Consider the following 24,153-nt stretch of genomic DNA (forward strand, 5'->3'; position numbering starts at 1 on the left):
AAATTAAAAAAGAATAAATAAAAACAACTGTCTACAATTAAAAATGTTCTTTGAGAAATAGTTTTTTTTTTTATCTTAACAGATTTCATGCTGTTAACATTTGCGATTTTTATTTTCATTTTTTTTTTGGTAAAGAAAACCAGGTGCATTGTTTTACCATGTTGTCTCTGCACTGACGAATAACTGTTGGTCCCAGTAGAGTTTTGTGAATATGATGGGGTTTTTTCTCGTTGAATAAGTAACAAGATAAACATTGCATTACTTGGCCATGCTCACAGCGTTTGGATTCATTTGTTCTTGTATTTGCAGCGACTGACAGAAAACTGATCATGCCTGTTTCAACTTTTACTGTGAGACAATTTAGACAATATTCTAAATATTTCAAAATTGTAAACCGCAGACAAAAATACTCAACATGACTCCTTTATTTTTTGTGCAGGTAATTATTTCTGTTTTGGCATCTTGCTCTGCAGCCAATGTAAAGATTGGCGTACCTGAAAACTATGATGGTATTTTCCCATGGTATTTGGCCAAGGTATGACTTCAAATAAAATTCTTCACTTAGATTCTTTGCTTCTTAAAGGAAGAAATGTATATCTTATGTTAAACCCACTAGAGCATTAGTATCACTGAAAGCATTAAAAGCGTATCTTTGGTACGAACGCATCTATCAGTCTCTTTTTACTAGTATCTTCTCTCAAGGTTGCAAATGCGTCAACACACCGCTGTCATCACTAGATTGTAATTGAACCGTAAATATTCACAAAGATGTTTCAGGCGTCACATCTAACCTTTGCCTCTGGTCCATTTGGGCACAAGGCTGACTGGCACCTCACATCCTCTGAAACATTACAGCGCCCTCTTTAATTGGACTGTAACATTGCCACATATTACACTAAAGATAGTCATTTCTGTGTCATTCTCACTCTTCAAATAGCTCACTAATGGTCGGAGTGGAGAGCCATGACAGTTTCATTTCATTTTCTAAAAGGCTAGAACAAATTAGCCATGAGTTATTCAACATTAAAGCTCATTGTGGCCAAGTTTTTAACCCTGGAACTGAAAATATGAAATATTTATGAAAAATATGTTTCTAACCAGTATGGACACAATTTCATCAACAGCTTCACAGCCTTCCAGCAAATTACAGTGAGCTGGTGGTGACAGGAGACGATGAAGGGATATTTGGAGTGGATTCCCAGTTTCTATACGCCATAAAACCACTGGACAGAGAAAAACAACCATCTTACTCTTTACAGGCATGTTTTAATAATCAGTAATACTGCTAAAAAGAACACACACCACAAAAAGTATCCATGTATGCTGCACAATGTACACTGTAGATGATTGAATATAATTATTGCTCAAGGACAGAATTACAACCAATTGTGTTCTTACCCATTATTCTTGCTTCACATCAAATATGATGGAGAATTACACTCTCAATTTATGCCTGATCACTATATAATACACTAGTACAGAGTGTTTTTTTCCCCAAGGATATGGTCAATTATATTTTCACAAGACTCATAGTGTTGTGCTGATGCTAAAATACTGTGTGCTAACCCAGGTGTCCTTCAGAACTTCAGTGCACCGTCAGAGCTTCACTGTGGAAGTGTTTGTCATTGACAAGAATGACAATGTGCCCACGTTTATACAGGAGAGTATGAAAGGCAGCGTGCAGCTCGGCCTCCTTAAAGGTACAAACCTCAGGCCAGAGAGCCTGCGGTTCTTGTTCTTATTTATTTAAATAAACACATACAAATATGTTTATTTTAATTTGTAAAATGTGTGAGTTTCTGAAAGTTGTGCTGAATTCATTTAATGCACAAATAATTATCTTAGTGCCATTCTCAGTTATTCCAGAATATTTTACCAACTAACAGCTTACAAGCAAGTATCGTCAAGACTATTCTTGTTTGCCCCTCTATGAAATCAAAAGTTTAAAGGAAACTATGAAAAGCATCTATAAATCAGGTACATTTTGTTCCTATTGGTGCTAGCTTGTAAATTACTGGAACCAACTGCAAGTGCAGTCCAATCAGTCTGCTCTTGTGGAAAATGCATGTGGCTTGCTGTTTATAAAATCCAACTGGCAGGATCCGGTTTCTTGTTTATTTGCGAGCTCAGTTACACATCAGTTATAACATAGCACATTTTGGCCCATATTTCCTGTGCCCCAGGGATCCCCTTCATGCAGGTGGAGGCGCTGGATCGTGACGACAGGAACACCCCCCACGCTGAGCTCCGGTTTAGCCTCCTGGAGCAGACGCCCAGGATCCCCTACAGGCAAATGTTCTCCATCGACCCACTGTCTGGAGAAGTGTCCTTGACTGTAGAAGGTCAGTGCCCCAAATGTATCTAGTGTTCCCGGTTATCATGGTTTTCCCAAAACAAATTCAATAGGAACTTAACTGGAAAAAACAGGAAGAACTATAATTCAAAAAGGTAAAAACAGGACAGTGTAAAAAGGTTTAAAATGAATCAAAATCAGGGCATTGTACAACCAAAAATATTAGCTTTCTGCATGCTGTGAGTCACTTATTGATTTGATGTTTGTTCGTTTTTTTCAGACTCTTTCTTTGATGACAAAATATATAGTTAGTATGTCTTACAGTAAGACTGGGAAGTCATAATTGCATATGTGTTCTGTAGCGACATTTATGTCAAATTTCAGATCCTTTTTCTGGAACAAAATTACATGTCTTAAAATAACCCATATTTGAAACCCACACATCAATGACATGTTAAGTTGTCAGGGGAATGGTGGGTACAGTGATTATTATGTCTAATCATTCACAGTGCTTATGGAGAAAATGTGATACATAAGTCATGGATGTGAAAGTGGTGTGTGAATAGTGTGGATGCTGGAAGTCCTGGTGCTATTTCAGGCGCTGGTGTTGCCCTTTGTTATAGCGGGAGCTGCATGACTTTCACGCTCGCTGGTGCTTAGAGGTCCCACAACGACACTGCTGCTGTCCACAGCTTCACATGAGCAGTCATATTGATTCTACCTATTATGAGCATTTAATGTGTTTTTTCTTCTTTTTTTTTCAATCAGTTGCATTATAGAGATATTTTTATATTTATTTCCTGTTGTTTTGTTTAATGGATAAACATTTGCAGCTTTTTTGCAGCATTACACGGTACACATTTCATTAATGCCATTTAAATTGGTTGTAAATCTGCAATAAAAAACGGTGAATATGTTGATAATAGGTGTTAGAATATGGTTTATTGATACAGAATTGTATGTCTTTTGTCACTATAACATGTATTTCTTTGTCCATATCTTCCCTTTGTCACTGGCGTCTTCAAGGAGCCTCTGCCTTGGACCCAGAGATGTGTGGGCGTTACAAGCTGTCGGTGATGGTCAAAGACATGGCGGGGAAGTCTAATGCTTTTTTCACCACTGGGATTGTCACTGTGGAGGTGACTGGGAATTCATGGGCCTCTCCTGACCCTGTGAGGCTGCAAGAGAACCTGCCTGGCCCTTACCCCATCCCCATCTCACAGGTACAGCAGAACACTGACAATGAAAAATGCACTACGACTGCACAATATTACAGAAACAAGTGATTTGCAATAATTAAGTTGGATGCATTGAAATTGTGTGATGATACATTTCTATTATTTATTTGGTTTATTTGAATGGAGATGGATAAAAATACATAGACAAACCAGGTCAAACATTTCTAGGAAGTTGTCACTACACTCAGAGGGGATGAGGTGTAGTATATTGAGGCAAAAATTACCATTTTGGTTATATTTTACTTAAATACTATAAAATTGCTCAAACTTATAACACAAAATAATAAATAGCTAATCGTATTTTAATTCTTATTATCTAAAAATATTGAATTCTCAAACTTTTGGAGTTTTGGCCTGGTGCTACCTGGTGCCAACACATTTAAAGATACTCTATGAAACTTTTCTGTTGGAGGATACGCCGTGCTCGTTTCCATAGAAATGTCTTTCCACAGTATGGCATTTCTACTTTTCTTGAGACAAAGTTACAGATCAGGTCTGTGGAGAGGTGACCCACTGGTAGTGAAAATGCTTTAAGAATATTTTTAAAGGTATATTTTAAGCACCTGAACGCCTGCAGATTAGTTAAATGCCATGCTCCGGAACATTCTGAGACAAGTGGGTAGTGGAATAGTAGTAATATGTTACACTACAGACATCACATTTTCTCCAAATCAGAATTAAAAGCCGTTATTCTGTCTTCTATGTGAGATTGTTGTTTCTCATTTGACTTGGACATACAACTAACTTCAACATACTTTGAAGTAGTTGCTGACTCCATTGCTTACTCAGTACAAATGGTTGTATCTTGTTACATAAAAACTATCAAAATACTGGACTGAGTAAAAGGGCATCGTGTTGCTGTAGCTGTTTTTAGCGCCCCTTGGGTCGTCCTAAGTGACCAAAGCGTGAATTATTGATATGGTTCAAAAACTGTGGATCCTCTTTGACTCCATCCTGCCTGAGTCCACTTGTGAAACAGCTCCATCATCCATATAAGGGCTGGGCATATCACATATAGCTCATGATATATCGTTGTTGGCTATATCATTAATTTTTCATTCACACTACAGCTGGCTTTCACCCTTGATGGAGGTAGACACAGACTAGCTAATGGTTATCATTAACACCTAAAACAATGTTAATATCAACTGTGGCGGCTCCGCAGTGGTCAAAACATCAGTAACTAGTCACTAATTGATACTTAAACTACTATCAAAACTAGATTTTTTATCAACAATGACAAAATCTAAGAAATATGGCAAAATGGTATAAGAATTCCATTAACAAAAGTTTTAGCATGATCTTGATGTATATCAGAAATAGCGTCAGACCAAATGATAATATTCAAGGGAAAGCTAATATTTCAAGGTAAAAAAGGACCTTGTAGCATCTTAAAAGAGATTTCTTTTCCTTTAGTATCAAAATCAAGTTTGAAAGTTTAGCTCTGCAGATGCTAAAAATAGTCTTATCAAGGCCGAAGTCATAATTTGTCAGTTATATCATCAATATATTGCAATGGCAATTTTCTACATTGGGTCATATTGCTGTCTACAGTCAGGGCTTTTAGTGAAACCTGCACTAATTGTGAGTGTCCAGTAAGACTCCAGAACAAAATGCTTCAGTAACTATCTGGCTTCAATTAAACTGGATAATCCCTTTCATTTTCTAGTACTAATGGAACCTATTACACAGTCATGGTGATCAGTTTTTGTTAGTGGTACATTTGTTTTCAGTTATTTTCCACGATCCGACAGTCACTTTCTGCTTCTCCATTGACATTACGATTGCTTTAAATGTCTCTTGAAAATAAAATCTCAAAATGCTTACATTCCTGCATTCATACATTACAATAGCTTCAACTGGATGATTTGTTTTTGCTTCCCTAGATTTGAACAACACTAAAACTTGCCTGAACAAACTATACGAATACGAATGTCATTGAAACTTATCCCAAAAGTTCTCAAGTTTAATATTTGATAAAAGCCGTCAGCCAACATAAAAAGTACAACCATAGAGGCAGCCTTGGAGTGCTTTTCAGTCGTGGTTTAATTTAACCAATGTGCCAACTTGCGCTGTGTAGTATACTCCTGAAATTAGTGTTCGCTGATGTGTAAAATTCACATTTGTTTGCGGAGTCCAGTAGGTGCCTCACAATGCCTCCCCCTCCTCTGATTCTCCCACCTCCTCCGCTCTCGCCTTCAGCCTTTCATGGCTCCTGTTCCAACAGCCCCTGCCACCCACTGAAAACGTGTGTGGACCCAGTGTAGGCGCGTTTTCACATATTCTCACAAATATCTACTATTACACACATTTGTGGGATTAGGTGACAGTGAGAAGCCGTTAGGCCAATGTTTATAAGCTCAAGAACAAATCAAGCTTCAAGTGGTTTAGTTTTTATGTGTATGTTTTTAAGATGTTCTACTTACGATGATGGGGATTTTTCTTTCTTTCTTCGCTGTAACATCTGTAACACTTTCTATTAACAATTTTAAGACCCTTGATACGACAGGAGCAAATACTTATTTAATAATGAGCAAATAGTTTCGCAACAATGATACAAGCTTAGTATTGACTTAGTTAATGCCCTATTGCTCAAGTAAACTGAACCTGAACATTTCTTTAAATATGTTTTATTTCATTATGAATTAGGTCTTTGTTCAAGCTTAATTAAAACTAATAAAGGTGTACCGGTAGTTATAATAAAATGGTATTGGAAAATCTTTTATGAAGTCGATGGTAACAGTAACAGTAATAGGGTGTATTCTGTAATATAAAAAAGAGTCGGTCTGTACAGAGGGGGACATTTGACCAAATTTTACTTTCCATGGGTTTCTAAACAATGAAAATATAGTACTATAGCCATAGAAGTTGACGCAAAGCAAAATTATTCTGTTTCATTAGTCAAAGGACCTAAAATTATCACCTATAATCTGAAAACCATGAATATAGATATATATATACAGAATATATGTCAACATTTATAATCATTTTAATTCCTGAACTGAGCATGGCTACATTTCCTGTAACAAATAGTGTAACAGTGTGAAAATGAGGACACAGTTGCCTTCTCTCCTTAATATTTCACCTCTCAGCTGGTGTGAGCTTTGGGGAAGCCTCATCCCGCGTACGACAGTGTGAAGTGTGGAGCTCGGTGGGCGGTGGGACTAACCACAGCTATGACACATTCAGAGACAGTCATGTTCAAGGACCCACTCAGCCCCATCTCTGTCTACTGCAAAATGAGCATCTACACTCACACTTCTCCTGCCGCGTGATGGCATTTAGCAGATGCCCACTCTGTTTTAACATTCTGGTAAAGGTTACATGTGGTTGCCCCTTGACATTTTCTTTTAAATATTTGGAACATTTGATAAGGTTTCAAACTAAATCCATGCCTTGGTTGAGAGTGCTTTTGAATCATCAGTCAAGTGTTCAGTGCAATATACATGTGCATGTTTTATACACCGCTGATTGCCAAATCTAAAGCTGATTATGTGTTGCAATCAGTCTACGCTTGAGATCACCTTTAGAGCTACGTATCAAGGTCCTTAACTGTACAGAGTGGTTACGTTAGATGTTAAAAATAAACTGACATTATTTTCTAAAAGATCAATTTACACACAATCAGACACTAGAAGAAAGGTAGGGCATCTGGCCAAAAAACTTTAAATCTACATGTGCGAATCAATGTGTTAAAAAAATTCTCAATGTAAAATTTAAATAATCGAAAAAACCTGTGTCTGACTTCTCAACTCCTCGAAAATTAATCGTTGATCATCATTGGCGTGCACTCAAGGCAAGCAGTGATAAACCAATAAAATCTAAAATTGCTGTGTGTCACAACTATATTTAAATAGTTTTGAAATATATTCAAATAAGATTTGTTTTTCCCCTAACTTTGGCCTGCTCAAGCTTGGCCGAAAGTATTTTAGTGGCTTCTACAGACCTGACTGAGCAATTGCAGGAAGATCTGTTCTTCTTCTCCCGCCCCTTTTCATTCTGGAACCATGTTCAGACCTTAAACCTGTTGTGAGTTGGACTAGTGGTCATCCCGTTGGAACTGCAGAGAAAAAAAAATCCTCTACAGCCAAGATAGTATTTTTTCCTCAAAAAGTGCAATGTAAAAATAAACTGGTAGTGTTCAGCTGACAGGGACCTTCAGCGTTTTTTTTGCCTTTTTTCTCTGTTGAAAATCCTTCAGTTTTAATTTTAATCTTTAGCTTCAGCTCTGCTCTAGCAGCTCTCGCTCTTATTGGTCAGAGCGGTCATGTGGTCCGCGAGCACGCACTCCTGTCACGCTCATATTCTCATTGGATTTTTCACTGTATAAATTAATGAAAAAATGTATTAATAAATGTAATTTTTTATATATATTTTTTTTTGTCTTCAAATTATAGTTATGTACGAGAGCAACTTCCATTAAACCCTGATTACAATTTCTTATTAAAGAAATTTAACAGGGCAGCAATTACAAATTACTCATTAGATCTTTCATATGTAGTTCAGCAGATGTACATATCCTTATTAGTGTGGTTCCCAAATCTTAGTATTGATTCCTCCCATAATGTTGTTTAGGAGATCACAGACACAGTGTTCTTGGTGTAGACTCCCTCTCCACTTGAGACAGGACGTGCAAACCCTCCTGGACAGATGACATCATGTGTTTAGCTGAGCCAGGCTGTTAATCAAATCTGTGAAAATGTGTGAGACCAGACACCCGATATGATTTTTATTTTTAATTCTCTCATTTAAAGAGCACATGTTCATGTTTAAAAAGAAAAGCATTGCTACTTCTTACTAACATGATATAATGATCAAACCATGCAATAAATAAACAAATTTACCATATGGATGTATTTCTGGGTTTCATACAAGGATCACACCATTGGTATTTGTTAGAGTTGTAAAGGCAGGTAATGTCAAAGTCCTAGCACATTTACAACAACACAAGCTGCCGAAAGCGCTTCACGTGCACAATAAATGGTAAAAACAAGACACATAAATATGAATATAAATATAAATACAAACACAACAAACTACATCTTAAATTGGGTAAAAAGCCAAAGTAGAGATGTTGTGGTCTGGTGCACTATGTGACGTTTTCACATATACTTGCATGTAATGTTTCACAGTGTGGCACTAAACCTATCCGTCTAACAATTATTTTATTAAGGCTGCTTTTGTTACAAAGAAAAACAAAACTTGAAAAACATGAATTCTGTGTGTGGGTAGGCTCGCCTCTCCACCAACCTGACCTGTAACTTGGCCTGGTGGCACCACCTGCTTATCTCCATGGAGATTGATACCGGTATGTTTTATGCCACACTCTGGGAATTCCCAGGCAAAACAATTGCTTCTCAAGCAGATGGCAGACCTTCTATTGGAGAAGTTACATTGTGTATTAAATATGCTGTACATGATGTTTACAGTCTAAAAAAAAAGTTTGCAGCAGTCCAAATGTATTGCTCTCTTAAGATGAGATAAGATAAGATATTCCTTTATTGTCCACACATGGGGAAATTTCATTGATGCAAGTGCGAGTGTTCAGGACTAACAGTGTTTGTTATAAAGTCTGACAGCAGCAGGAAGGAAAGACCTACGAAACGTCTCCTTCACACAGCGAGGGTGGATCAGTCTCTCACTGAAGCTGCTCTCCAGAGAGGACAGAGTGTCCTGCAGGGGATGAGACTCATGGTCAAGCATAGATGTGAATCTAGCCAGGACCCTTCTGTCCAGAGTCCAGAGCGCAGCCCAGGACGGAGTTGGACTTCTTGATGATTTTGTCCAGCCTCCTCCTCTCCCTCTCTGTGATGCTGCTGCTCCAGCAGGCCACACCGTACAGGAGGGCTGATGCCACCACAGAGTCATAGAAGGTCTTCAGGAGTGGCCCTGTCACTCCAAAAGACCTGAGTCTCCTCAGGAGGTGGAGCCAACTATGGCTCTTCCTGTACAGTGCGTCTGTGTTATGAGTCCAGTCCAGTTTGTGGTTCAGATGAACACCAGGTACTTGTATGAGTCCACTCTCTCAATGTCCCTTCCCTGGATGTTCACTGGCGAGGGGGCAGTGGGGTGGCGTCTGCAGAAGTACACCACCATCTCCTTGGTCTTCCCCGCGTTGATGAGGAGGTGGTTCCGCTGACACCAGTCCACAAAGTCCTGCGCCAGTCCCCTGTACTCCGCATCATCGTCGTCCGTGATGAGTCCGATGATGGCAGAGTCGTCAGAGAACGTCTGCAGGACACAGCTGTCCGTGTCGTGTCTGAAGTCTGCAGTGTAAAGGGTGAAGAGAAAGGGCGCGAGGACAGTGCCCTGGGGCGCCCCCACACTGCAGGTCTGAGTGTCAGACACACAGTCCCGTGTTCTCACAAACTGGGGTCGGTCTGTGAGGTAGTCCAGCATCCACTCTGCCAGGTCATACTCCACACCAGCAGTCTCCAGCTTGTCCCTCAGGAGCAGCGGCTGGATGGTGTTGAAGGCGCTGGAGAGATCAAAGAACAGGATCCTCACAGAGCTGCCAGGCTTTTCCAGGTGAGAGAGAGAGCGGTGCAGCAGGGAGATGACGGCGTCCTCCACTCCGATGCCAGACCGATATGCAAACTGCAGCGGGTCCATGGCTGAGCTCACGGTGGAGCGGAGGTGGTCCAGGACCAGCCGCTCCAGTGTCTTCATCAGGTGGGACGTGAGAGCCACCGGCCTGAAACTGTTGAGGTCTTTGGCGCGCGGTGTCTTGGGCACAGGTACCAGACAGGAGGTCTTCCAGACCTGTGGTACCATTCTCAGCTTCAGGCTCATGTTGAAGACATGCTCCATAACTCCACACAGTTCATCTGTGCAGGACTTGAGGAGCCTCGGGCTGATGCCGTCAAGTCCTGCTGCCTTCCTCACTTTAATCCTCTTCAGCTCACTCCTCACCTGTGCTGCTGTGACAGTCAGTGGTTGGCAGGGGGACTGTGTGCTGGGGGGATGGGTGAGTCCAGGCAAAGTGGGGAGCTGATGGTCCGGGGCGCAGAAGTGAAGAGGAACGGATGCAGGGCATTGTCCAGCTGTGGAAGAGGGAGCATGCAGCTGTGCAGGGGGAGGGGCGGGTGACCGATCAAATCTCAAGAAGTGAGCATTTAAATCATTCACCCACTGTAGATCCCCCTCTGTCTGGGCAGGGGGGATTTTGACGCCCGAGATGGTTTTCAGGCTTCTCCACACTCCCTGAATGTTCTTCTGCTGCAGCTGATCCTCCATCCACCTCTTCAGCCTGCCTGATCTTCCTCCTCAGCTCTTTCTATACAGTCCTCAGCTCCTCCTTGTTCCCTGACCTGAAGGCTCTCTTCTTCTCCTTCTGCAGAGCCTTCAGTTCACGGTTAATCCATGGCTTGTTGTTTGGAAAACACCGCACCGTCCGGGAGGGAACATGTTCTCAAAACAGAAGTTGATGTAGTCCGTGATGCACTGTGATGGTGTTGATGTCCTCCCCATGTGGGTCATAAAGCTCAGTCCAGACAGTGGTGCTGAAGCAGTCCCTCAGAGCCTCCTCACTCTCAGCAGACCACATCCTCACCTCACGGGACACCACAGGCTGCCTGCGCACGATGGGTTCATACACAGGCCTCAGATGTACAAGGTTGTGATCCGAGCTGCCCAGGGGAGGGAGGGGGGAAGAAGAATAAGCCTCTTTGGTGTTGGCAAAAAACAAGTCCAATGTTCTATTGTTTCTGGTGGGGCAGGTAACATACTGGGTGTATGTTGGTAAAACAGAAGAGGGAGAAGCGTGGTTAAAGTCACCAGAGACGAGGAAGAGAGCCTGTGGGTGCTGTGTTTGCAGCCTACAAGTGCAGGAGAGCAGTGCTTCACAAGCATTTTCAGCATTGGCAGACGGGGCCACATAGACTAATCCACAATTAGCTAATCCATTCCAAGAATCCTAATTCTTCACAGCGATGAGTTAAAAAGTGACTTTCACAACTTTTAGAGGCAAGAGCACAATTTTCATCACGTTTAAGCTAACAAACATTAGCATTCCAGCGCATGTCCTGCAGCGGCACAAAGCACACAGTGGTCTTATTTTGACCGAAAGATTTACAATTAATCTTTAAGTACTGGGGCAAAACAGATTTGACTCCATTACATGAAAAAAACAGCTCCTTTAATGTTGATGGTTTTTTGACAGCTCTATCTTGTACCTAATCACTAGTATAATATAATCATTAGTTGCAGATTTTACTTTTGGTTCGTTATGGCACTCGTGAAATCAGAAATCTGCTTCCTGCTCCTGTTAACACCCAGTCCATATTCTAGAAACTGAAAAATATAATCATAATAATTTGACTCACTAAGTAAATATCTATTATACTGGTCTTTAAATATATTCAAATTCTTTTTAACAATTGCAACTAGAGCTAGAGACACACACACTGTAAGAAGAGGCGTAGTGTACATTTCAGTCTGGAGTTTGTTCAACCATCTCCAAAACAAGGAAGAAGAGTGTGACAGTGCGTTGGAGGAGATGCATGCATGGGTTAGCAGCTGTCCCGGGTCAGGCCTCCTCTCCATGTTGGGTGCTGTGGGCCCGGTTCAGCCCCACTGCACAGGCTTATGTCAACGGCCAGGGAGCAGTGGAAAATCCCCTTCAGCAGCACAGTTAGTTTTGGCCGCGTGCTCTGTTCCACATCACTGTCGCTGTATTGGGATTGCTCCTTATCATGCAAACAGCCTTTCAGTTTTGTACTGCATGTCCCACATACTCGTGTGTACAGAGGGGTGTAAATGGTATACATTTATTGTGGCAAAATCAGCAAAAAAAACTATTGTAATCTATAGAAGCTAAGACTAAAATTCCCTAATTCTCATCAGTTGTAGTCCTGATTTTGTGATTAATGCTGAATATTTCAAGTATATAAGAATATCATGTTTGTCTTATTTATACAAAATATCTATTGCTATCCAGGGCTGCAACTTGTTTTCTCATTGATTGATCTAGTGATGTTTCTTTTGATTAACCAATTGTTTACCGGTATATTGAACCCTGTATATTGAAGACCTGTGCATATGAGATTTGGATAAGGCTTTGAAATAAGGTTCCTTGGTAAATTATTTATGATGCTTAAATAAGAGTTATTTGTTTAGAAGGCATTTACTAGCATTTATCACTTGGTTATTGTAAACAGTTTATTAGTAGCTTATGCATATTCTATCCCTAAAAGCGTATATATGTATATATATATATATATATATATATATATATATATATATATATATATATATGCTTAGTGTGTGTATATATATATATATATAAATATATATGCTTAGTGTGTATATATATATATATATATACACACACACACACACACACACACAAAACATGCCTAATATAGCTTGTTTAGACTCTCATAAAATTTGTTTTCAATTGCACACGTTTGTGTAGGTCAAATGGACTGGTAGCCAGGCCGAGTACAGCCTGGAGGGGGAGTTTCCAGAGATGCTCTTCACCATCAGCCGAGAGGGAGTCATTTATCTGAATGCGCCCCTTGACAGAGAGACACAGGACCAGGTACAACTGACAAATGGCCAACTGCATGTTTGAAGCCCATGAGCAAGATCAATGACTTATTATTAGGACATAAAAGGGGCTAATTTTAGTTCTTCGACGTTCTTTAAATTGCATGTACTTTGCTCTAACTGTTTCCATAAGATGTTGTTTCCATTGATGAGGTAATGCACTAAAATAGGGGTTTGGATCAATAGTCTCTCCATAGGTATTACAAAGACAAATATTAAATTAAGGTGGGTTATATACGAAACTTGATCATATTATAAAAAATATAATCTTATGATATGCAAGATATATCAACATCAATAATAATATTTTGTGTATGTGACTGGGTGGGTGGTTCCTTGAAAAAGGTGCTTTAAAAAAATTAAAAAATAAACCTAAAATACATATCTAGAGTAAACTACCCAAGCCCTGCTACTTTACAGTTTCTAATAAGCATTGTGGTGGAGCGTCCTGATGGCAGAGAGATCGCTAAACCTGTGGAACTCCGGGTGATGGTGGGAGATGCCAACGACAACAGGCCCACCTTTCCTCAGGCACAATATCACACTGTGGTCAAAGAACTGGCTGCAAGAGGTAAAGACATGGTACACTTGCATGTTAAATGTTCAATCCATCCAAACAAATGTAGAGAGTTGTATGTTATTCCCAGCTAAGGTAGTTTTCCTGACCAAGCCTGACTCAAGATCTGGAAATGGGTTTGTTGTGGAATTTCTGCAAACAATTACCAAGAAAGAATGCATTGAACAGTTTTTGAGAACAGTCTTTCTCAAAAGGTGGATCTTTATTTACTCGTGCACAGTAAACAATCACTTTCCCTAACAAAGGTCTCTGTCCCTCATTCTTCAGAACAATGCCAATACATATCCTTTTAAAGACACGTTCGCACATCATCACAATCAAATCAGCTCCAAAAGATATAGAACAACCATCACGGATGCAAAGATTCAAGCTATCTCATTCGGAGGTGACCTGACCCTCGATCCATGTGACTTCATGATACAGAGGCACCGGACCATATTCATCAGGACCCCATATTCTCATATTATCTGCACAAAATAACAGCATAGATAGAATGACATTTTACCATCACAATAGCCCTCTTGTGATTATTATAAATCACATCATCAGCAAAATGTCAACCATCATCAGTCAATGAATCCTGAAAATCAAAGAAATAGTAAAAATATGTAAATAAACATTAGCTGAAGCAAACCATTTCAAAGGGGAAACCTTTCATCACAAATGTTCAGGGTATAAATACCACTTTGTCCTTGGACGTTTGACCACTGAGTATCTCATCTTCATACTACCGCAAAATTAGCACATGACAAATAAGAATTTAAAAAAGTATGATAAAAAATGAATAATAAAATGTATAGTAAAAATGAATAATGAAAATGAATAATAAAAATTATCAAGAGTGCTCATGCTGCTGTTTTTGTGGGTCTCAATACCCGATTGTATAGAGAGCCCTGCACTGCTCCTGACAGGTTTCCCTTGTAAACTCAATGGTTTAATCAAATTAAGTGAACAATTCTTACTTCATCACTAATACATACTTAACACTACCCAGCCCAAAATGATTAAATTGTACATTTGAAAATATTGCTTCCTACCAGAAGAAACATTGGAGATGGAGTAAAATTAAAGAGAACATGACACATTACCAAATAAACTTTATGGATATGGATTCTTGCCAGGAAAGCAGCCTCAACTCGTTGAACTTGTAAAATGTCCACAGTGACAGATAGTGGACTGAAAGCCTTTTTGTTGATGCTTTTAAACAGTGCTTCTCGGAAATGGACTATTTGCACAATCTGCAAATCTAAATGGATCAGGAGTGAGGATTAGATGAGCATGTTATTGTTGTATGCTTCCTCTTTCTACTCATTCATTAATAATCTATTTTAACCCCAATGTGAACCCAAATATGAACCTCAATCTCATAATTTGTGCTGCGCTTCTTCACAGGGACTGAAATCCTGACAGTGCAGGCGGCTGACAACGATGATCCTAAGACAGACAATGTGCGGATCTTTTATCGTTTAGTGGGACAGATCCCTGAGAGTCCCAGGGCCTTGTTCAGAGTCGACCGAGACTCCGGCGTCATCTCCGTCCAAGCGGACAGCATGGAGGGCACCGCTCCACAGTACACACTCACCATCACCGCTGAAGATGCTAAAGGTGACATATCCTAAAATAATGAATTATAATATTCACTTTCCTAATAGATGTCTGACACCGCACATGCTTGTCTCCATGGAGATGTTATTGCTTGTGGAGAATACATATTTTTAAGAAATAAAAACATCTGTAGTTGAATAAGCAGTGTCCGTGCTACAGGGGGAAAATTTAGATTTTTGCACCAATGGCATCTTCAATGCAAGACAGGGAAAATTACTCAAACATGCATGAATCACTCTAAATAAAACTTAAATTAAAAGGGAAAAATTAAGCTTCAATAGTTTATTTTGCATAGTATATCTCCTTTGATGTATTCCACGTACACAGATTTACTTGTATGTTGTGTAGGGGTACCAAATAATAATTACCAAATAATTGTTTCTCTATTTCACTGCCGACCTTTGAGGTAACTGCTGTTTAGGGCATTACAACAATACAATTAATTGATTACCAACAGTACCAATGTTAATGAATTGCCTTTAAAAAAAAAAAAAAACAGAATGGATTCATAATGTATGGTTAAAGCATTTACATTAATACTAGTTTGGCTGTTCACAAATGTGTGTTAGTCGAATGATGACGAATGGTGGGGCTTGTATGACTCAGGGTTCAAGGTGTTATGGATCAAAGTGAGAGACTTGCTGCTCCGACCTTCATGGTGTTGTATCTGTGTGAGGGGCCAGGCCTGAGTCCCTGACAGATGCAGCTATGATCTTCTCCTCTCCCTCTCTCTCTCTTTTTGTGGTAGGCCTAAACAGTTCGTGCACAGTGGTGGTGACTGTGCAGGATGAAAACAACAACCCGCCCGTCTTCTCCCAACACGAGGTACACAAACAGAGACACGGTTGAAAAATGGTGCCGCAAAGCAAACTAATTTATCCAAAATGAGCTTTGAGTCCATGAACTAGAATAGTTTTTGGTCTACAAAAGTATGTTTTCCAGAAAGGGCTCTACACATCCACGAGCAACGGGTAAAGAAAGGAAGCTCACTCACTTTGAATTCATTTTATTCAATTTCATAAGTTGATTGACCATCTTTGTCCAAGTAATTTTCTTTGTGGATCAATTAAAGTTTGTACCAGTGTGCCTCAAAATCCATTGATTATAACCTATCCCAAACACTGAATACTTGCTTATCCAATGCTTATCCAATATCCTCTTGTCTTTAAGAGTTCATTGCACTACTCTCACTATATACAAGATAATTGTTGAATACAGCTGCTCAGACATTCACATATGCTAGACACCTGATATATATTTACATCTGTATATATATTTTTTCTGAAAAATACACATTACAGTTGTAGAAGTTGTTGTTGTTGTTGTGGTCGTTGTCTTGAGCTTATGTCAATCAACAGTGTGAAATATAACAGCATTTCTGTGTCCGTCTTATAAGCAGTGAATAGAGTGAAGGAAAATTGTCCAAAAATAGAGTTTCAGAGAAACTCCTTCTGCTCACTTCCTGTTGCAACATGATAGGAAAATTTAAAGGGCTGGAAGCTACGTGGGAGAGCTGCCCACTGTGATAATAAGAATACAATTTCTGGCAATTCTTTTAGAAACCATAGTGACACTGTAAAACTGTGAACATTATGAGCAAACCTGGTGCTACAGGTGGAAATGGAAGGTGTTGATTTGACATTGGAACAAATCAAAGTGAAAGTTATTGTTAAAATAATAACTTTAACTTCCATTGTACTGAATCACCAAAGCATGTTCCTATGTTTGTGAATCCTGCTCACAGACAATGGCAATGAACTTGTTCTGATTCCAATTATGATTCTGATCATAAGTCTACTTGTGGTAAACGCTTATTTTAAGCCCAGTGCTGTTTCCTGCAGCCACTGCTCAAAGACAGAGGTGGAAATGCTCTTGAGCAGGTCACACTTGAGCAGTGCAGTATTTTCCATGGCTGTGGGTGCTGCGCTGTGGGTGCTGCGCTGTGGGGGGGAGTGCTGACAGGGGGAGGGGTCAGCGACCCTGCATTGGGCCATAAGGATCAGAGACCTGGCTCCACGGGACGACATGTGTGAGTGGCAGATTAAACGTTTGTCTGAACACACAGAAGTGTGCTTCGAAAGGTCACCCAACACTCGGGGGTCAAGAGGGCCAATACACTCATGATGTTGTTGCATCTCACCTTTACCACCCTGGAAAACAGCAGTCAGTCATGTGTGATGAACTATTGAACAGTCTTTATAAACAACCCACTTAAGAAATACACAGTGAAAATATTTTTTTTTATTTCGACAAATTGTGTCTAAAAGACACAAGTTAAAGCTGCAATTTCTGTGTCCCTGTGGTCAGTACGGACCTTACCACATCTCTGAGGACGCCCCGGTGGGATCCACTGTGGCTGCGATTGTGGCCGGAGATGCAGATGTTCGTGGAGGAGACAGCTGGCAGGTGAACTACCGCATGGAGTCTGGGAATGAGGAGGAGGTCTTTTCTCTGGTGACAGACAGGCAAACCAACGAGGTGTCACTGGTGCTCTCAAAGGTAAAAAGTATTACTACAATACAATACTATACTATCTACTATTATGATCTAAACATGACTATTATTATTTACAATCAGCTCCACACCAAGCACAATGTTGTCCCTGCATTACCAGTCTCAAGTCATTTACAGATAGTCATAAATGTTTTGTTAGTTTTGAGTTTGGAAGATGCCAGACTGTTAAACACAAACATATATTCCACAAAACAAATCTCTCTGCTTCATTATTTATTCTGCATACCTTCTGGGATGTTTGAGCCTCTAATCGCTACATCGCCTTCCATAATCCTCAGGGCTTTCAGGAGTTGAGAGAGACATGTCGTTTTTGACTTTCTATAAGGTACAACAAAGACTATTATTTCCAGCCTCTGTGGGAGTCAAGAAATGAGACTGAACTGAGTGTCACTCGAGATCCACTCTGAAAATGTCTGAAAACTAAAAATAGGCTTGTTCAGTTTTCATTTTTTACATCGAAAGACTTACAATGAAGTGACATAAGTCAAGCTGCATGAATCGCTCAATGCCAAACCAATTTTCATTGTCGTATAAAACTACACTTCTAGCCCCAAAAAAAGAAGAAGCAACAACACACTCCTTCATGTATGCTGAGGTCCACACAAGAAGGCACAATTTCATTATTTCAATGACGCACAAGTCACTTTGTCAGTACATAATTACAGTACATAAAAAATAGTACGTGACACTAATGATAGTTAATAGAACAATAGTTTTCAGTTATATTTTTAAATGTTCTATGATTTAAAAAAAACATTTAAACAATTAAATTACAAACAATTAAATACAATATTTTAAAAAAAAAAGTATGGGTCTTTTAACCTGGCTCACACAAGATTGATATGTGTAGCATTTTGGATTGAGCACGAAACAATAAATGCATAACCCTAAGCATACATTTTACAGGTTAATGCTTATTGGTTTAAGCTGTGATATTTCAAATCATTTCCAATGTTTTATTTTATGTTTTACCATAATTGAGCAGCCATATATAAATACTGTAATGTGTGGTGTTTATTTAACCTTTATTTAATCAGGTGTGTGGGAACATTTATAGTATGTCAGAACAGATGTCCCAAGTTAATTTTCACCTCTGACAAACAAAAGCCTGAATGGATCATCGTGTCTTCTGTACACCTCACACAGACCCTGACACTCTCAGTTGTACGGTGCGTCACTTTCAGTCAGCGGCTGTACTCAAGCAGCCTCCAGGGTCTGCCTTTCCTCTCCTTGGCAACACAGCAGTCCTGTGATGTCAGCCGGAGCCTTTTAATAATATCTGCTTTTTACAAAAGAACACATCAGTCGATGCTGCCAGTTCACAATAACACAGGCTCATGTAAAAGTGAGTCATTCAGTGATAAATGATAGACATACAAGGACTAGGCTTTAACTATCAGCCTGTATGATCGGCCATGTCAATTAAACCAGCAGTTTTGATAAAGAAACACAAAATATAGTATCCTAAAATGTTATCAAATTATAGACTGACTGACAAAACAGTCTGAACTGGTTAAATCAGGATTTAACCTCTATGTTTTGTGATCATTTCGTTTGTAATTGTGTATTTCTCATTAGGTGCTGGACTTTGAGCGTGAGAGTGAGTACATCCTGGTCCTCAGTGCTCAGAACCCGGTAGCTCTGGTCCGTGGACGCTATGGGGCTCAGTCCACGGCAACGGTCTCAATCTATGTGGACGATGTGAACGAGGGTCCTGTCCTGTCCCAGAGCCACTACGAAGTCACTGTCCGAGAGGGCGAGGAGCCGGGGAGGGTCATCGCCACCATCAGAGGGTATGACCCCGACTCTCATCCAATCAGGTACAAATAACTTTGAGCTTAACTTCAGAACAGCTCACACCTTATTTTACATATCACTCAACGGTTTATAACACTTAATGTATCATAAATCAAAGCATTACTCATATACATATACTAGCAGTTAACCTTGAGTGTTATGACAGTGTATGTCTTTCTAAGGGAATTATTATTTTAAAATGTGAAAATAAATCCTCCCACTAAATCTAACAGAGAAAATGTGAATGTCTGCCTAGGTATTCTCTTCAAGGAGACACAAAGAAGTACTTTTCAATTGGAAAGTATTCGGGTGAGCTGAAAACCGTGCAAGCCTTGGACAGAGAAGAAAATAGCACCTACACAATGGAGGTCATTGCAGTTGATGGACGTAAGAGATGGGCTGATTTATTTGACAGAGATGTTGTATAAAGTTTCTCTCATAAGTCATTGCTTTATTATATACTTAAGGGAACTCGTCGTTATTTGCCTCCACTCTGGTAACGGTGCATATTCTGGACGTAAATGACAACAGTCCAGTGCTGGTGGGGGATTACTCGTGGAAGTACCTGTGCACCCCTCGGTGGGAGGATCAGGCGCTGGTGCTGGCATCGCGGGACAGTGACGGACCACAACATGGAGGACGACTCAACTTCTCGCTCCGCAGTGACGCCACAGTACGACGCAACTGGAAACTCACACCTATTAATGGTGGGACTCTTTTCAAAATTGCAGTACTGTTTTTTGAATGAGATAACGAGTTGTTTTGAACCATCTTGTTTGAGTACACTGACAAAGCCACAAAAGTAGTTCAAACCATTTGGGACAAATTGCCTGGATGAAATAAGGACCCAAAGAATTATGAAATCTCAGTTATAGCATAACCGTTTAAATGTGGTTGCGGATTGTTACAGTAATTTCTCTGAGTCATTTTTTCATCTTTCAGTTTTTCTACTTAAATTCTGCTAAATTTGGACAAACCGTTTACCACTGTGACGTGTGCCATTTAGTCATTGACACATTCTGGACCACTTTCCTCACAGGTTGATTTTTTCCCTCTACTTCTCTGCTCCTGATGGTATCGTTTGAGAAATTATATCATCAGTGTAATTTCTTATCGCCACTGGTCACTGCCAGCTAATACAGGCTTAAAAAGGGACAACCAAGAATAATCCGTACCTGGCTGAAGACAGAAAAAGCAGTGCAGAATTTGAATGTTCTCACACTGTACATTGGTAACACATACATAGGTACCACTCACAGCCCTATGAGAACATGAGAGTGCTACGAACCACTCCTGCAAAACCATTTTAACCATCCATGGCTTCTTACAGAAAACTGCATTATGACGCTGCTTACGTCAGATGCTTACAAAGAAGAAAACCTGTGAAAAATAACAGCTTTTGATGAGCTATACATTTGATGCCGGTGAACGAACATGCAGTTCTCCATTTGGAAAGCTAGCGAGCGACTATTTTCAAAAACACATGTAGTACCAGCTCTTAATGCACTTGACAATGCCCTCATTTCCAGGATTGAAATGGGACTTGATGGTAAAGTGTGAGTGTGGTGTGTAGGACCCTCAGATAACAGTTCAAACGGCCTGATAAATGGAGCTCTTTGCTGGGCGAGGCTTTTGCATCATGCGGACCACTATATTTTCAAAACAGATTTGTGCAGATAAGATAAAGGCGCACACAAACCAGACTAAGCTCTGGTTCATACGGTGACATTAAGAGTTGCAGTGACTCAGTGGTAGAGTGTTCACACAATAACCCAATGGTTAGTACTTCCATCCCGGCTCTCACTAGTGCAGACTGCAAATGTGTGCAACTGGTGTATGTGTACATGATTTAATGGTTCCTTTGCTTAAGTGCTTTGAATCCCCAATGAAGGGGGAAAAGCACTGATAAAATGTGAGAATTTAAAAACATTTAAAAAAAAAAATATTTGTTTCAATTACAGTATTACAAATATACTTTAATTTGATATATTTCATTGACAGATACCCACACAAACCTGTCCTTAAACATCCCCTATCTGCCCCCTGAGGTCTACACTGTGCCCTTCACCATTTCGGACAGCAGTTCTCCTCCACGAAGCACCTTCATCAACCTGCCAGGTAAAGCCTACTTTCCCAAACGCTGATAACACAAACTCAGCTCAGCACTGATGGGACCAGAGCACAGGAACAATCAATACGGATCATCTGGTGTGGCAGCTCGTCTTCACACTCTTTTTGTTTATTAATGAAGCATCCAAGCTTAACAAATGTCTTTTCCAGTCCATTGATTGTACCGTTTCTTCGACCAGGAACTGTTAACTGTTAATGGTACAATATAACAATAAATCTTTCACTGTACAAGCAAAAACATGTATATTTAACAAGATTGGCTCTATGATGTATTTCTGTTTTTTAAAGTAAATTGACATGACGATGCTTTATGTTTTGCTTCCATTTGGTTCTTCATTAGTCATACACTTAAATTTTGTGTGAACATTTGTAAGGCAAATACAAGGTCACTTATGTTGCTTGGCTGTTGGGTCAAGTTGATGTTATCCCTCATTCGTCCAGGAGGGGTCTATTGTAGGATGGATTTCAAAGGTGATTTGACGTTTCGATTTCCATTTGAAAGTCATTTAAAATGAGATGGAGATGAGGATGAAGGAAGAGTCATTTTCTATTTTTTACTCATCAAGTCAAATCCATTTAGATTATTGAAATCCAAAGTTTCCATTTGAAGTGAAATAGCTCATCATAAAATACTTGATTTTTACATAGAGAGCATGTGTTTATGTTTCGTAATTATAACTAACTATAACAAATCCTGTGTAGATTGATGGAGTGTTTATTCTTTCCATCTATCAGTGACTGTGTGTCCGTGCAACATCAGAGGAAACTGCAAAATTGCTGCCAAAAAGCTCCAGGGCATGCCAACTATTCAGTCTGCAGTGGGTATCCTGCTTGGCACCTTCACAGTTATAGGTAAACAAACACTCTGTTAAATGATTGTTCTTTAAACGTATTGAATAAGAAGGGTTATGCAACCTGTTGCCTCTTTGTAATGGTCTTAATCTCTACAGGAGTCATTCTTGTTGTGATATTTGTGAGACTTTCATACCAAAACCCGAAAGAGGAAGACAAATCAAACCAGGAGCTTGTCCCACTGAAGATTTCTATCTAAATGAATTGCTATGCCTATGACCTCCAAATGACCTTGGCTTATTGAACAATTACAAAACAGAGGTAGTCTCGATTTTACACGTAATGCTAATAACTAAACCTTACTACGCCTCTACAAAGACTCATAATGAACAAATAGTAGAACGATTCAGGCTTAGTAACTTAATTTAGAGGTTTGGAGATAGTAATAGGGTATTAATTAAATTATTAATGTCTGAATCATTGTTAATGAACTACTTGTAGAAAAAGATTTAGTTGTATCATTTGGGCGCTATTTTTCAGAAAAAACAAAAAGTTTTGACTCTCCTCCAAGAGTCATTATCAATCTGCGGATCAAGTCTGGGAACTCTGCCCACTGGGCGGTACCTTCTGATAAAGGGAGTTTTTGGTTTGACTTGTATCCTAACAGCCCTGTAATGGGCTATCTACATCCTACTGTAACCGAACCTTTCGCGCCCTCCTCACCGAGTACCTGATAAGCATCAGAATTCCCTGGGCGTCTACCGCTCCAGGGTTTTAAGACAATATTATATACAACCGGAAGGTTGAATCTTAAACCTCCATTTCTGTTTAAAGAAGGATTCTCTTCTTTTTTTTCTTCTCCCTGCTTAGAATCTTCACCTCGCGTCCTCAAAAGAGTTTCTTTAAGATCAAAGTCACATTGCAATGGGATGAAGATTAAGCCCATTACAGGGCTATTAGGAAGAAGAGTAGTCTCAAGAGAAACCTTAAACTCCCTTTATCAGGAGATCCTGCCAAGCGGGCAGAGCTTACTCAGAGTAGGATAATTATCTGAGTTTCCAGACTCGATCCGACTCTTGACTCTTGACTCTTGGATGAGAGTCGAAGCATTTTGTTTTTTCTAAAAACAGTGTCCAGATGATACAACTGAATATTTTTAAACAATGGAACACTCTTGAACAAATGAGGGATTGCACCAGAGTATTCATTCATTATAATTGTATATGGATTTGTTTTTCATTAAGGCTATTAAAAGTGTAATTGTGTTAGCTTGAAATGTGCTACTTATTCTTAGAAACACTGTAGATTTTCAAATAAATCACACTTTTGCCACCATATACTGTATAATCTGAGCAGTCATCTTTACTAACATTAATTCATCTTTTGGGAAATAACATTTCTTGTTTCAGACACTAGGTCTTAAAGTGTTACTTTACATACTATGACAGACAAATATTCTAATTTTCTTCATCATTATAGTGACAATTGCATAACAGAAGTACATATATGTGCATTTTTCACTGCTAAGACACTGTACCTCACCTCCAGTGGCCTGCAATGATTCAGGAATAAAAGTGCTACCTGTTCAGCCCCACAATGAGCAAAACGCTTTTCATTTAACGAGGCTCTAAAAAATCATCCTGCCTGTAATCACATTA

The 24,153-nt window shown here is 39.6% G+C and overlaps 1 protein-coding gene across 1 annotated transcript; it reads left to right on the forward strand.

Moving 5' to 3' along the window:
- Positions 1-415: 415 nt before the first annotated feature.
- Positions 416-22,828, forward strand: cdh16 (cadherin 16, KSP-cadherin). The gene is made up of 16 exons (XM_072464622.1): positions 416-535; positions 1,125-1,259; positions 1,571-1,700; positions 2,184-2,342; positions 3,320-3,516; positions 12,947-13,072; positions 13,501-13,651; positions 15,050-15,262; positions 16,011-16,087; positions 17,570-17,761; positions 19,355-19,596; positions 19,830-19,960; positions 20,041-20,280; positions 21,575-21,691; positions 22,439-22,555; positions 22,654-22,828. The coding sequence occupies exons 1-16, from the start codon at positions 416-418 to the stop codon at positions 22,752-22,754; spliced, it is 2,448 nt and encodes an 815-aa protein (XP_072320723.1). The 3' UTR covers positions 22,755-22,828.
- Positions 22,829-24,153: the final 1,325 nt, after the last annotated feature.

Source organism: Eucyclogobius newberryi, unplaced genomic scaffold, assembly GCF_026437365.1.
Source record: "Eucyclogobius newberryi isolate DKJ021-1_F unplaced genomic scaffold, fEucNew1.0.hap1 SCAF_5, whole genome shotgun sequence".
NCBI lineage: Eukaryota > Metazoa > Chordata > Actinopteri > Gobiiformes > Gobiidae > Eucyclogobius > Eucyclogobius newberryi.